The sequence below is a fragment of the Heptranchias perlo genome, chromosome 23, assembly GCF_035084215.1.
Source record: "Heptranchias perlo isolate sHepPer1 chromosome 23, sHepPer1.hap1, whole genome shotgun sequence".
Taxonomy (NCBI): Eukaryota; Metazoa; Chordata; class Chondrichthyes; order Hexanchiformes; family Hexanchidae; genus Heptranchias; species Heptranchias perlo.
In genome coordinates this window covers 21,236,142-21,252,081 of record NC_090347.1, presented here as the reverse complement: position 1 = coordinate 21,252,081, position 15,940 = coordinate 21,236,142, and the positions used below count along the sequence as shown (strand labels likewise).

General features: G+C 41.3%; 1 protein-coding gene across 2 annotated transcripts in view; it reads left to right on the top strand.

Annotated features, from left to right (window-relative positions):
- Nucleotides 1–15,940, top strand: part of ccdc57 (coiled-coil domain containing 57) — a 141,249-nt gene that overhangs the window by 83,550 nt on the left and 41,759 nt on the right. For both annotated transcript variants that reach the window (XM_068004164.1, XM_068004163.1), the window contains exons 10-14: nt 1,878–2,012; nt 9,695–9,932; nt 11,591–11,773; nt 12,251–12,351; nt 15,534–15,734. In XM_068004164.1, coding sequence (XP_067860265.1) covers nt 1,878–2,012; nt 9,695–9,932; nt 11,591–11,773; nt 12,251–12,351; nt 15,534–15,734 — 858 coding nt within the window. The remainder of the gene's footprint in view (nt 1–1,877; nt 2,013–9,694; nt 9,933–11,590; nt 11,774–12,250; nt 12,352–15,533; nt 15,735–15,940) is intronic.

The window sequence follows — 15,940 nt, the reverse complement described above, 5'->3', positions numbered from 1 at the left end:
GAACATACCCAAGATGCTCAAGAGAGTGCACCCTCCTGGTCACAGCCCCTCCAGTTTTCATTAGTTATGAAGGGATGGAATCTGTGGAGTTTTTTAGGGTGCAGAACAATTGATGTATGATACTGAGTTGACCATTCAGGATTCTTTTGCATATGAAGACCTCTGTACCTCTCTCTGCTCCTCCTCTGTGGTCCGGATTGCCAAGTCTCATTCCAAGACTCCTTTCGGCTTTCTGTGTTGTCTGTTGACAGGGAAACGAATATGGTGCAGGAGTTGGAGGCATGTTTGTGAGTATCTTTTAGGTTACGTTGTAGGGATGGTAAAAGATTAATTGGCATTGAAGTTTACTGATTAGTTCTTGGTCCTGGACATGGCACTTTATTGAGAGGTAGTGGAAAGAGTCATGTTGAGTGAAATGGAATTTGTCTGCGAGCTGCAGGAAAGTTGTAATTTTATCCTTGCAGAGGATTTGGCCTAATTTGGTGATATTCTCATGCCAGTTTCTGGATCCACTTGTGAGCGTTCATGCAGCAGACTGGAGAGACAGCAGACAGACATGAGTAGTTTGATCAATATAGAGGCCTCTCATCACAGTTGTTATTTGTGCTGCTGTGGATGCTTCTGGTTGCAATTTGGCTTTGTATTTGGGGGACAGGTTATGTAGACTAATTAGCAAGGGAATTTTAAGAGGTGGTTCTATAATATCAAAACAACATGAGTCTGCCAGCTTCAGTTGCAATAAATTTAACCAGTTTTCATGTGAGTTACTCAAGTGAGAGAAGTATTTCTTATGGTTGTTTTTGTGGGGAGAGGACCTTCATGATCTGTGTGGCACAGCTACTCACTATATAAATTCACAGACAAGGAAATCGACACTTCTATCCATAGCTAAAAGAGCAAGAGCTACAAACATAGCTATCGGGTAACCTTTGAATACAAGCCAAAACTTTCTGCAGCAATAAGTAGTCTGGCAGTTCTACTCATAGTTGTTTTATGCAGATTATCAGATATATCTGCTGCTTTAAAAAGTGCAAGAAAGATTAGGAGTCTTTTGTTTAAACAAGAAAAAGTACTACTTAATCCAAATTGTGAGGGAGAATGGCCATGGAAAGGGAGCTGAAGTTTTGTGGCTCACCCTATTTGAATTGTACATCTCTAGATGATTATGGTAAAAACTTTCTTACAAATTGTGAAGATACCCCTAGATTGGGACAATTAGTTTTTTTTTTCCTGCTGGTATTTTTTCCTTCCCCTGTTCATTCTAAAACATATGTAAAACCTATGACCATGCCATATAGTTAAAGGTGTTGACCTCCTAGTCTAAGTCAACAAATTTATCCAATGAGTAGCGGAGTTGTATAGACCAAGAAGGTCCCGAGGTTCAATCCTTTCTCTGTGCTGAGTTAACTGACCTCAGCCACGTGGCAGTAGGAGTACCAGATTGGCTTTTACGCTCCTGGGACAGAGAGGGTAACTTAGCCAGGATTCCCCTCCTTATTGCTATCCACTGACACCTCCTGGAAGTGTGGTTATGTAGACTTCTGGTGAGGACAGGATTGGGCTTGGCTGTGATATCCATCATGGTTTAATGGAATAAATATTGGCCACTTGGGTGAGATATTGTAGTGAGACCAGCACCTTTGGAACTGTACCCCAGTAAGGAGGTAATATCTTCAGGAGAAGATGGGAAGAGGACAAATTTGGCTTTAAAAATTGGCAACAAAAAAAAAAACATTTTTACTGTAAATCTGACCAACTGCTAAGCCTTACTGTAGTGAAGTATAGCTTCTGGGTGATGTTCTCATTCTTTAGATCTTGGCCCAGCTTCTTCCAGCAAGTTTTTGAAAGTGATTGTCTGGCCATGTGATTTTCTGTAGGTTACAGCAGAACTACAAGAAAAGGAGCGTGAACTACAGGAGGTGGAGACATTAGTTCGAACATTGACCCTAGAAAGAGACAGAGCAATAGCTGCACTGCAGAAGCATGGTGTTTTTCCAGAGCGGGATTCACAGGTGAAAATTATTTATTATTCATGTAATATAGTGACAGTGATGCTTTCCCACTGTCATCTGCTTCCTTCCCCACTCTCCTTTTTCAAAAGGGCTTTGCCTTTGATATTGAAACTACTAGAATGTTTTCTCTGAAACAGGAATCGTAGAATCATTGAATGGTTACAGCACAGAAGGAGGCCATTCGGCCCATCGTGCCTGTGCCGGCTCTTTATAAGAGCAATCCAGTTGGTCCTACTCCCCCGCTCTTTCCCTGTAGCCTTGCAAATTTTTTCCCTTCAAGTATTTATCCAATTCCTTTTTGAAAGCCAAGATTGAATCTGCCTCCACCACCCTTTCAGGCACCGCATTCCAGATCATAATAACTCGCTGCGTAAAAAAGTTTTTCCTCATGTCGCCTTTGGTTCTTTTGCCAATCACCTTAAATCTGTGTCCTCTGGTTCTTAACCCTTCCGCCAATGGAAACAGTTTCTCTTCTTTTACTTTATCAAAACCCTTCATAATTTTGAACCCTTCTATCAAATCTCCTTCTCTTTAATCTTCTCTGCTCTAAGGAGAACAACTCCAGCTTCTCCAGTCTATCCACATAAGTGAAGTCCCTCATCCCTGGAACCGTTCTAGTAAATCTTTTCTGCACCCTCTCTAAGGCCTTCACATCCTTCCTAAAGTGCGGTGCCCAGAATTGGACACAATATTCCAGGTGTGGCTGAACCAGTGTTTTATAAAGATTCAACATTACTTCCTTGCTTTTATACTCTTTACCTCTATATTTATAAAGCACAATATCCCGTATGCTTTTTTAACTGCTTTCTCAACTGCCACCTTCAAAGATTTGTGCACATATACCCCCAGCTCTCTCTGTTCCTGCACCCCTTTAGAATTGTACCCTTTAGTTTATATCGCCACTCTTCATTCTTCCTGCCAAAATGTATCACTTCAAACTTCTCTGCATTAAATTTCATCTGCAAAGTGTCCGCCCATTCCACCAGCCTGTCTGTGTCCTCTTGAAGTCAATTACTATCCTCCAAACTGTTTACTACACTTCCAAGTTTTATGTCATCTGCAAATTTTGAAATTTTGAAATTGTGCCCTGTACACCCAAGTCTAAGTCATTAATATACATTAAAAAAAGCAGTGGCCCTAGTACCGACCCCTGGGGAACACCACTGTATACCTTCTTCCAGTCTGAAAAACAACCGTTCACCACTACTCTGTTTCCTGCCCCATTAATGGGCTTCAATTTTGCTGACAAGCCTATTATGTGGCACTTTATCAAACGTCTTTTGAAAGTCCATATACACAACATCAACCCTCTTTGTTCCTCATCAAAAAACTCAATCAAGTTAGTTAAACACGATTTGCCTTTAACAAATCCGTGCTGACTTTTCTTTATTAATCCATGCTTGTCCAAGTGACTATTAATTTTGTCCCGGATTATCATTTCTAAAAGCTTCCCCGCCACCGAGATTAAACTGACTGGCCTGTAGTTGCCAGGTTTATCCTGACGCCCTTTTTTGAACAAGGGTGTCACATTTGCAATTCTCCAGTCCTATGGCACCACCCTCATATCTAAGGAGGATTGGAAGATTATGGCCAGCATCTCTGCAATTTCCACCCTTCCCTCAGCAACCTGGGATGCATCACATCCGGACCGGGTGACTAATCTACTTTAGTACAGCCAGCCTTTCTAGTATCTCCTCTTTATCAATTTTTAGCCCATCCAGTATCTCAATTACCTCCTCTTTTACTGTGACTTTAGCAGCATATTCTTCCTTGGTAAAGACAGTTGCAAAGTACTCATTTAATGCTACAGCCATGCCCTCTGCCTCCACACATAGATCTCCTTTTTGGTCCCTAATCGGCCCCACCCCCCTCTTACTACCTGTTTACTATTTATATGCCTGTAGAAGACTTTTGGATTCCCTTTTATGTTAAAGTGCCAGGCAAGACTCTCCACCATAATAAAAGCCCTGTGGGAATCAGATTGGGCTCAGCTGTGATGCCAACACTCACAGTCAAGGGTCACATGTGATTGATGACTGCTTGAACAAGTTATCAGGAAGGTTCCTGGTGCCCGTGGAACTGTAAACCACCAAGGAGTCAGTCCGTTTAGGACAGGAGAAGAGAAAATTAGTACAGAAAGAAATGTGCACAAAAAACAAGAATAATATTGTGCAGCAGTTAGTCGGGTTTTTCTACTGTTTGAAAATTAAATGCTGGAGTTTTTTTTTGCCCCTGTACTTTTAAGTACATGGAATGACTATGCCCTCTGGTGGAGAGATTTGCCTAAACTTGATTGGCATTGGAAGCAGACCCAAATTTTCCTGCATTTTATTGCCCATTCTGTGGCAGATTCATGGTGGATGGTGGAGGAAAATTGGGCAAGAAGGCTTAGTGCCTAGCCCCTGCCAGTTTAAAGAAAAATCCCCTTTTGATATTCCTGTGCCAGGATTGTGGGTGGCCCATTGCACCTGCCAAAATCCTGCCTGCTGCATGCAAATCAGATTTAAATTATATACTAATGTCCACATTCGATTTCTCTCCCCTACTGCCTGTGGCCTGCCTCAAAAAATCAAAACCTGTATAAAGAAATATTGCTGGTTGCTAGGTAGCATTAGAGAGACAGAAATATTGCCAAAGGCCTTCATATTAGGATTGTGTACTTGATCAAAAATTGCTGCTAAAGAATTCATTTTTCAGTAGCATATTTGGGGATTTTTCAATCTCCAGTTTACCAATAGCAATGCTGCAGTTAGTGGTGAGATTATTTCAGCCATAAAGCCAAGGACACAATGTTTTTTCCATTAGGGATTCCATTAAATATGTGCTTTGAAAAGGACGAACTGCAGGATGAGGAGAAGAAACTCGGGGAGGACAAATTCATCAGGCAGCATTGGGGGCATCTGCCATCTGCTTGCCCAGGATCTGGTGCACACCTACACCAGAAACTCAGCATTACCAGTGGCAGTAAAAGTCACTGCGGCACTCACTTCTATGCCATGGGTTTTTCAGGCAGCATCGGGGAGGTGTTTGCAATTTCAGCCAATCAGCTTCCACTACTTGATCAAGCCAGTAACTGTGCCTTGTTTGTAAACAATTTTACAACACCAAGTTATAGTCCAACGATTTTATTTTTAATCCCACAAGCTTTCGGGGGCTTTCCCCTTCCTCAGGCGGTGTGGAGATACACAGGTTTATTATCGTTGGACTATAACTTGGTGTTGTAAAATTGTTTACAATTGTTAACCCCAGTCCATCACCGGCATCTCCACATCATGTGCCTTGTTTGTGTGAGCTGTCCAATTCATTTCCTTTACTATTTTTACAGACTGGCTGGATTTTCACACATGCAAGATGCCATCAACAAGACTTACAAAGCCATACTTCTCCCATTTTGAGAAAGCTGTTTTCTTACCAGGAAACAGTATCATTCTCTCAATGCGCAGCTGGTGTGTAATGCAAAGCACCTCATTATGCATGTGAATGTATGCTATTCAAGCAGCTGGTGTTATTCCTTTGTTTTAAAACAGTTCTTAATCTTAGCACTATTCACAAGCCAATGGCAGGTTTCTGGATGGCTGCTTAGTGACTAAGGCTGCCCTCTGCCTCAGTACTCATGACACTAGTTTGGAACCTGGGTACCTCTTGATGCCACCGGCTTGACATTGAGTAGACCATAAAGATTCTGAAGGTACACTTCAGGTGCCCACATCGATCTGGGGCAGCACTCCAGTACAGTCCTGCTAGGTGTCTTGCATTGTTGTGGTCTCTAAATAATATTCCACTGGATGAAGGTTGCAGATAGGTCAAAGAGGATGAGGAAATATAATGTGCCACAGTCACAGAGAATATTATTCACCATTTTGATTAGGACTATTTTGGTGCTGTGGGAGGGGCAGAAAGCTGATTAGAGGGATTCAAACGAAAAATTGCAGGAGTGGTGGCAATGACACTGGGAGGTGACAACGCATTCAAGGAACTTGGAGATGAAAGGAAGGTTAGAGATGGGATGGTAGTTAGCGAGAACGGTGGTGTAAAGGGTATTGTTTTTTAAGGGGACGATGACTGTCATTTTGAAAGGGAGGCAAAGACTGCTTGAGGAGAGGGAACCATTTACATTAAATAAAACAAAGCCCACTTCAAAATCAGTCCTGTCATCATCATCGTCCCCCTTTGGCAACTATATTGACTCATTCTCTTGCTGACATGTAGCTCTCCTTCACAGCTACCAAGGCTTCCATTTAAAAAAAACATTCTGCTATTCTTTCTCTCAGGCATTTTCCCACCTTGTCCCAAATCACTCTGTACATATCCTATCTTTGATAAACATTTTAATGAAAATAAACCTGTGTATCTTCCGACTGCCTAACTACCTTGCCTCCCCTTGGTGCTTACAATTGTGCGACCTTTCAATCCTAACATATTTCTGCTCCGAAATGGCAGGAGGTTCAGAGGTGGCTGGCTAGCACTTCCGAGCAGGAGCTTTGTGAGGCTAAAGAGGCAGTTTGTTCTCTTTGCTTGTGGGCTGTGTTATCCTGTAAGAAGAAAGTAGAGTGTGAAGGCACTCTGCTTGCCATCATACATAATGCAATCCAGGTGTGAGTAAGCATTCCTTAATGGGGGTTATAATATGTGCAAGAAATGAGCAAATACATATCTGAATCTATCACTGTTTTCTTCATGTTAGACTGTGAATAAAGGAACACTTGCAGAGGAAGGAATTTCTTTTAGTCCCTTGTGGATATTTCAGAAAGAACTTGCATCCATAAAGTGTTTTTCATGTCCTCGGGACATCCCAAAGCAGTTCACAGCCAATGAACAACTTTTGAAGAGTAGTCAATGTAGGGAAACATTGTGCACATCAAGGTGCCACAAACAGCAATGAGATAAATGACTGGATCAATCTGTTTTTGCTGGTGTTGGTTGAGGGATAAATGTTGGCCAGGACACAGGGAGAACTCAGCAGCACTTCTTTGAAAAATACCATGGAATGTTATACGTTCTTCTGAGAGGGCAGATAGGGCCTCTGTTTAATGTCTCACTCAAAAGTGAAGCACTCCCTCAGTACTGTATTGAAATGTCAGCTTGGATTATGTGCTCAAGTCCTGGAGTGGGGCTTGAACACATGACTTCCTGACTCAAAGGCGAGGGTGCTACCACTGAGCCATGAATGTGAAATGTGCTCTAATGTTGCACTATTCATGTCTTTTATGCCTCCTTTTACCTTGGCTAACGTAGTGAGGTCATTGAACATCTGGTATTGAATAGCCATGCAGGGATTGCTGGAACTGCCATTCACCGCCAAGGCCAATTCGTTCCACTGAGCTTGGATCTTGGCCTTCATGGGCCTCATTCCCTCAGAGCCAAAAAGATGGATCCGGCTTGGCTAAGTTTCAGCCAACAATATCTTACCTGAAGTTTCTGTAAATTTAGGGGCGGTCAGTGCATGAAGAACCACCAGCCTCTGACATTGCAGAGATCCAAATTGTTTCAGAAACAAAATGGCTGCAATGCCCCTTTAATCTGCTACAGCCAGTTTAACAGTGTTATAGCACCAGATTTTCCATCCCTTCAAAGTTGAGCTTCCAACAGAGGCCACAAATAGCACTTGGAGCCTTACAGTATTAAAATGACGTTGACCGTGAAAAAAGGGTTCAGATCAGATAGAATTGTGTGGAATCTTCAAGAGATTGGACAGGCCAGAATCAAGGGCTTAAACTTCCACCATCCCCATCTTGATTGAGGTGCATCTGACACGGGGTGGGACATCCTCCCTCCTCGGAGAGGCTCCCCTGACGCCGGCTGTATTTCTGGCCCCGGAATCACTTATGTGTGGGAGGTGGGCTCCCTCGTCTCCATCAGGGAGGCGTGCCAGTCTAGGGAAGGAGACTTGCTGTGGCAGGCATCGGGAGCCTGTCAGAGCAGAAGGAAGAGATAGCTGCGAGCTGCCTGCAATAAAATATCACCCTGGCCCCCCTGACCCTTTACAGATATCCAACATTCAATGACTGCTGTGTTTCCCTCTGTGTTGTTAATGAACACCTGCTTACACGCCCACAGTACTGCACTGAAGCGTTAACCTAGATTGTGTAGTCAAGTTCAGAAGTGGGGCTTGATCGCATGCCCTGTGACTCAGAGGCAAGAGTATTATCAACTGAGCCAAACTGACACAAAAGGGCCAAATTGCCTTCAGTGGCCATGATGTGCAGTAAAACCCAGGTGTCTGCATGCAGCTGATAACAAGTCTGATGACAGGCACGTGTGATAAGCAGTTACATAAAGGCTTTTGTAGAGTTGTCAGTGAAGGAACATTCCTAGGTAGAGGCTAGGGATGTAAAGCGTGCCATTCTACAACCTGGGCGTTGATGATAAGCCATTCGTGCATTCTAACACTGTGTGAGAGAGAGATCATTGTAGGGAACAAACTAGCTTAGTACAGTGCATTTCTACAAGGTGTGTCTGACTCCTCTTGCCTTGCCTAACCTATGATTCTATAAAAACCTAATTTCTTCTACAAAGAAAGATAAATCCTGTCAGTCACACTTTTGGCCCTGTGGAATATCTAGGGTATGGATCTGAATAAGGGTGGCTATTCATGTAGTCACCTCAAGGATTTAAATGAATAGGCAAATGAGTAAAACATTAATTTCTAATAAGCAGGTTGTTGGAGCTTTGCTAAATAAGTATAGATATTGAAAAATGCGGGGTGGGGGGGATTAAAAAACAACTTTATGGTTGTTCCTTATCTTATTTTTAACATCTTTTGCTAACTTTTTAACTGTTCATTATTTTCAATCTCATTGAAACTGTTACAGCTGCGACCCACATTCTTCCTTTGCAAGCACACACACTCTTTCATTTCCACGTATTTCAATTTCTACACAAACTTAATTGCAGTTAACATAGCACAAAGATTCATAATAAACATGCATAGATAATGATATACAACAAAACACCTGTCTGGTATTCAATACCAGAAAGAACGTTGATCTAAATCATATCTTCACAGTGCTTTAGAGCTACGTGTTGATGGGGCTATTTCCCTAGAATGCTGTAAAAATATAGTCACCCCAAATCACTCATGAATCATCTTGTGGCTGGCTATAGAGCAATATCAGTGCAGGCCTATCAGAAGGCTTCCAGCCTGTCCTCTCACAAGAGGAAGTGCAGAGCACAGAAGAAAAAAATAAATGACAAAAAAGCATTACTCAATTACAGAATTACACAAAAGTATTACTTTGCTTCTCTATTACTGAGTCTTTTTTCTTTCAGTGTTGCGAATTCCAGTCTCTCCCTTTTTCCTCGGTCCTTTGTCTCTTTAGGTTTCATTATTTCTTCTTTTTCTCTCTCCAGTCCAGCCAGAATGACTGCAGATGGTCTGAGTGTTTATCTGTACCGTGTGTGCACTCGGCATCATTCACAACTGTTGTCAGGCTGTGCTGCACTGCATATTTAAAGGATACTTTGCAGGATACTTTTGAATTTGCTGAGATTCCTCATGAATCTCAAAGACTTGCAGCCGCTCTTTGACAGCTGTCACTTTGGCCCAATGCTCTAGTTTGCTGCTGCCTTTCACGATGTGTGCACCCGATATAATAATTTCTTTACATGGGGATTGTGACCTGTTTTTCTTTTATGGTTTATCTAATTTGAACAATTACGACCTTTTGTCTTCATCCTGACAGACTACAGTGCCTGAGAAAGGAGATCTGGATAATGCAGAATTCCCTTCAGATGCTATTCGGAAGCTCCAGCAGCAGAACTTAAACCTGCGTACAGTTATTGCCCAAATGAGGAAAGAGATGGAGATGCTTAGTGAGCAAATTCAAGCCAACCAAAGCAGGGACAAATCATTTGACGACATAGGATCACTCAAGAGTCCCAAAGAGACATCTAAGGATGTTATAATCCCATACACTCCAGGTAGCTAGCTTTTAGTTAAACCTTAAAAAGGCAATCATGCAAAGAAACTGTTCACAGCTCCCTCAAATGCTCCGTTCATAAAGCGGCGTGAAACTGAGCGGTACCGACCAGAAGGACTCAGTTTGATTCTTGGTCTGTGCTCAGTTAGATGGTCTCAACCAGACTGGTAGCAAGGGCACTAAAAATTGCCTCGAGCTCCTCTGGGCAAGAAAGGAAAAACCAGCCAATCCTCTTCACTATCTAGTGACGTTGGAAGAGGGCTGGTTTCCTGCTGCCCCAAACAGCTGGAGTAAATGGCCTATTTGGCTACTTTCCAGCTTGAGAAGTCCACATTTGAAGAATCCACAAATCATTCATGCATCCTCCTAACTAGTTAACTCTATGTGGACCAGGGATCAAACATTTTTTTTTAATATGCACAGTTCAGTTCCACAGGGATTGGTGCTGGGACCGCTGTTGTTCACAATTTACATTAGCGATTTGGACTCGGGAATTGGAAGTACAACTTCAAAATTTGCGGACAACACCAAATTGGAGAATGTAGTTAATACAAAGGAAGAATGTGTCAATATGCAAGAAGACATTAATAAACTTGCAGAATGGGCGTGTAATTGGCAAATGAATTTCAATATAGGTAAGTGTAAGGTGGTGTATTTTGATAGGAAGAATGAGAAGACCACATACTGCTTGGATAATAGTCTTAATGGAGTAGAGGAGCAAAAGGATGTCGGGGTACAGGTATACAAATCACTAAAAGTAGCGACACGGGTTAATAAGGCCATAAAAAAGGAAAACCAAGCACTGGGGTTCATTTCTAGAGGGATAGAATTGAAAAGCAGAGAAGTTATGTTAAACTTGTATAGAACCTTGGTTAGATCACACTTGGAGTATTGTGAACATTTCTTGTCTCCATATTATAAAAAGGACATAGCGGCATTGGAGAAGATGCAAAAAAGATTCACAGGGATGATACCAGAACTGAGAAGATATACTTATCTGGAAAGGTTGAACAGGCTGGGGCTCTTTTCTTTAGAAAAGACAAGGCTGAGGGGGGACCTGATAAAGGTCATTAAGATAACGAATGGGTTTAATAGGGCAGACGTCGAGAAAATGTTTCCACTTGTGGGGGAGTCCAAAACTAGAGATCATAAATATAAGGGTGGGGTGAGGGTGGGTGGGAGGGGGTTGGGGGAGTGGGGATGGGAGGGAGGGGGGTGCGGGAAGGCCTTGCATTGCATTGCTTTGGTCCACAAATTCAGCCAGTCTGGATGATGTAATTTTATTAGCTTTTCGCTATAAGTAATTCATTGTGGTTCACTTTCATAATAACTTCCTATCTCAGTCTGATTTTACTGTTCCATTTAATATAATCAAAATGGATTTGATAGCAGTTAGAGAAGAATTACGTTACACATAATAGGTTGGAAAGAGGAGTTGCCTAAAATCTCAGATTGTGTCAGCAATCGCACCCACTGACATCCTCATGTGCTAGCTCACTGTATGTTCTATCAACCAGCAGCACCTCGTCGAGGTAAATTTTCTACTTTTGCCCCTAGTGTACATCAATGTGAACAAGCTGATACAATATTCTTTTGAAAAAAAAGTGACTATGTACTTCAGATTTAAATTAGTGCAATATTGTTTCTGTACATTTCCAGAGTATGTTAAATCTTTGGAAGGCGAGGTTTATGAACTGAAACAGAAGTGCAGAAAGTTGGAAGGACAACTAGAGGACATTTCAAAAGCTTCCAGCAAGACCAAGATTCCCCTTCCAAGCCTCCCTGTTAGTGCAGACAATGCCTATCTCCAGAACCACACCCGTACTTTAAATGAAACTATAGGTGAGAATGCTATATTATGGGAAAAACTTTTTTTTAGAACATATAGAATCATAGATGATGTAATTTTTTATTTCATAAGTGACAAAGACTGTCTAACACTGGCTCACAATGTATATCCATTTTGCTACCAGTCTTATTTAGTGTATTCGTACTAATTCTTTTCAAGAAAAACCACAATTAATCCAGTACATAATAATGTTATGTGATACTCTTAATTCATTACCACAAATTGTTTCCACCATTATCGCCACTTTTACCATTATCCAAACTATTTGCCCTTTCTTCATATACTTAAAACCCTTACTTCCAAAGTAAGTGTCGATCTTTTTTTTTAAACACCTCAATTGAATTTGAATCTATGGCCTATGATCAGAACACAACTTTGACTGTGTTAAATGTGCCTTAAAAACATTGTAATGTTTCTTTCTGTACTGCAGTGTGTTTTATTCATCTATCACTTCTTTTCGATACAATTAGGTGGCCTTCGTGCTGAAAAGGTCTCAGCAGCTGCTACTGCAAAGAAGCATGAAGCCAGGATTGTGCATTTAGACTCTTTGGTAACACAGCTCACACAACAGGTAATATTCTGCAAAAAGCTGGATAATTCATATGGAATCATACAGTGAAACTATTTCTAAGCAAATGCACAGATCTCCCCATCTGCCAGACCACGGTTTTAAAATTACTGGCAACTCTGAATCACTAGCCAGGAATGAAAAGGATGCCCATTCTTGCTGATTCAGTATAACTGCTTGCTGTCGAAGCCCAATTCATTCAATTAGTTTCAGACCCCTTGCATCTTCACGAGATTGCAGGGAGGGGAAATTAGGAACAGATTTCTGCTATCAAATAGATTTTTTTAAATACTAAATAGCTGAAAGAGGAGAATACTTAATGTTAACCATACCCCTCCATAATGTTCTACTTTTAAGCACATCCAGTGAATCTCTATACAGTGCTATTTACCATTAAAGAAAAGAAAGAACTTGCATTTATACAGTACCTTTCATGACCTAAGGGTATCCCAAAGCGTTTCACAGTCAATGAAGTAAATTTGATGTGTAATCAGTGTTGTAATGTAAGGAAATGCAGCATCCAATTTGCACATGGAAAGATCCCAGAATCAGCAGTGAGAGAAATGATCAGACAATCTATTTTTAGTGATGTTGGCTGAGGAATAAATGTTGAGTGTGACACCAGGAGAACTCTTCTTCGAATACTGCCATGGGATCTTTTATGTCCACCTGAAAGAGCGGATAGGACCTTGGTGTAAAATCTCATCTGAAAGACACCACCTCTGACAGTGCAGTACTCCCTCACAGGTGCACTGGAGTGTCATCCTAGATTATGTGCATAAATCTCATGAGTGGGGCTTGAACTCACAACCTTCTGACTCAGAGACAAGAGCTACCATTAAGCCAAGGCTGACACCAGTAGATTAAGCTAACTTCACTTATATTTGAATCATTGGTTTGGAATATATGGATGTTATGATATTCCCCCTTGCTAATCAGTTAAATATTCCCGATATCACATCCTTCAAAATCATGTATATTGATCACAGGAGCTTGCTATCTACTGTGACAGGAAATTGAAGTCGCTATTATTCAGATTAACACACTCTGGAGTGAGATTGATTTTGCCTTTAAGAAATTCCCACCATTTTTCTCCCCTCTTATCCTGAAAGTGTCAACTACTTCCTGGGGTATAGTTTCAAGGGCAAGTGGCTAATATTCAGGTGGCAGACTATTCAACTGCAGGGGCATTACATCCAAGCCTGATCCTCTCCTTATTTGATGCTCATACACATGCATTTCCAGCAGAGTCGTTATAGTGATCAGGAGCAGGAACTCTGACTCCTTCCCTAACCCAAAGGACATTGAGGCCAGGTGCAGCCTGGCTGAGATAATCTAACTCAGCACAGAGATTGAATTTGAAACCTTCCTAGCCTGGAGGATGCAGCTAGTCACTGGATAAACTTTTTCAGCCAGTGTGGGAGAGCTGTATTGTGTTCTAAGACCATAACACATCTTAGAGTTGAGGTGACATTATAAAACTATTCTTGCTTTATTTTCACAGATTTTAATCTCTTTAGAGTTTGGCTTTTTCCCCAGCACCTTTTGTGTAAACAGCTCAACGAATGTTTCCATAAGCATGGAGTCCCCATGAACTGGAACCTGAGACTTAACATATTGAGCTAGTGTAGCCCAGGTTTAACAATTAAATTGATTACTGGCGAATATCTGAAATATACACTATGTCTCCTATCAATTTGGACAACAAAAATTATCACACCGTTACAGTACTTTGTACAGGCTACAGCCATCGCAACGCCCCGTCAGAATCATGCCCAATTTTGACCGCTGTCAAATTTCTACCCCTTAAGTCCAGACTACATAACACACCTTATACTCTAATCATTTGAAAAAGAATAATTGGAAACATTTGTTTTTAGATTTGTTTTAGTTTTTAGCAACATTGTAGTTCTCATTGTGTTGAACCTTCAGAACCTATCTTTCCATTGATAAGAATTTGTTTTTATAATGCTTGAGAACAATGGAATTCTGTGCTTTTTATGGGAACTTCTAGAAAGAAAGAAAAGACTTGCATTTATATAGCGCCTTTCACAACCTCAGGACATCCCAAGGCTCTTTTACAGCCAATGAAGCACTTTTGAAATGTAGTCTCTGCTATAATGTAAATCCTATACTAGGATTTCATGCCACATTTACATTTAAATGCAGCACGGAAATCGCATTTAGAGCCACTGAATTTAAAGCTAAATTGATTCCACTGAGACCCACCCAAGTCAACATATCTGCTGTAGTTTAACAGCTGGAGCTGACACATTGCCAAATAATGACATCTACTGGAGCCATACTAAAGCCACCTAATGGCATGAAGCTGACCAGTTGATTTTGTAGGTACAATGGGTATCTGGGTATACTGATTGCACACACTGGTTGCTCTGACTTCCACCAAAATGGAAGATCCACAGAATATGAATATGAATATGGATCCACAGGAACATAGGCAATGAACCATCATTTTTATTTTTACTGTTGTCAAATAATTGCTAAATTGAAAAATAACAGATAGTATGATTAATTCTCTCTTTCTTTCTCCAAAGCGCTAACTCAGTGGGGTCAATTTTTACTCTCTTCGCCTGGCATTAACTGGGCAATAACGACCTCAAAATGGGGTCAGTAGCCTTACCACCCCATTAAAATTGGCGATGCGGCCACCTGTTCACGTGACAGGCTCCAATTAATATAGAAATCTGTATTTTGTCCTTTAGATTCTGCAATTATGTTCTTTTTATATTAGACTCTGGAGCAAATGCATGGGACTCATGTGCTTACATCCCATCCAAAGGGATTTACATACCTTAGGTACAATTGCAAACTTGTGCAGAATGTTCGGTACCTGCTTACATATGGGGCACCTGTGTGCTACAATGATGGGATGACATTATGTTCTGGCATAAACTTTTACATTTCTTATTAGTATCGTGAGCGGAGCTGGGTAATATGAAATTTGTGGTTTACCATGTCTGTTGACAGTTGTTAGCTGCTCTTCAATGATGATATTATCCACTGTGCAGTGCAAGATGATCCTCACTTTCAATTGCAGACCAGATTGCAGGGGAATCCTGTAACGCTCTGATTCACATATGCCAATTTAAATGGAGGTATGAAATTGCCCTATTTTTCCTGCGCTTCTAAGTGTGAAATTTTGTGCTGTTTCTCTTTCCTCACAGGCTCGTCAGAAACAGGTTGAAATTGACCAGTTGCGATATGAATTAACCAGCCAGCAACAAAGAACCAGTACAGAACTTTTGAGACTAAATGAGCGAATTGCTGAACTGGAGTTACAGTTGGTAGAAGCACGCAGAGAGGCAGACGAATATTTTAAGGGTAATCTTCAACAAAACTTGGAAACAGTGGCTTTAGGAAATGAGGTAAGGGGGTAATTCCCAGCTCTGGGATAACCCCAAAATAAATGCGTTTAATTTTTGAGAGCATTTTCCTTCCTATGATTATGAGCTAGATCTTGCTGGAGCGGGGCATCTCGCTTCTCCTGCACCCATCAGCTCGAAATTTATTTGTGCCTTAACTTGCTGGAAATGCAAGCTGATAACAGCATGGCGAGGGCAACAGGGCATCT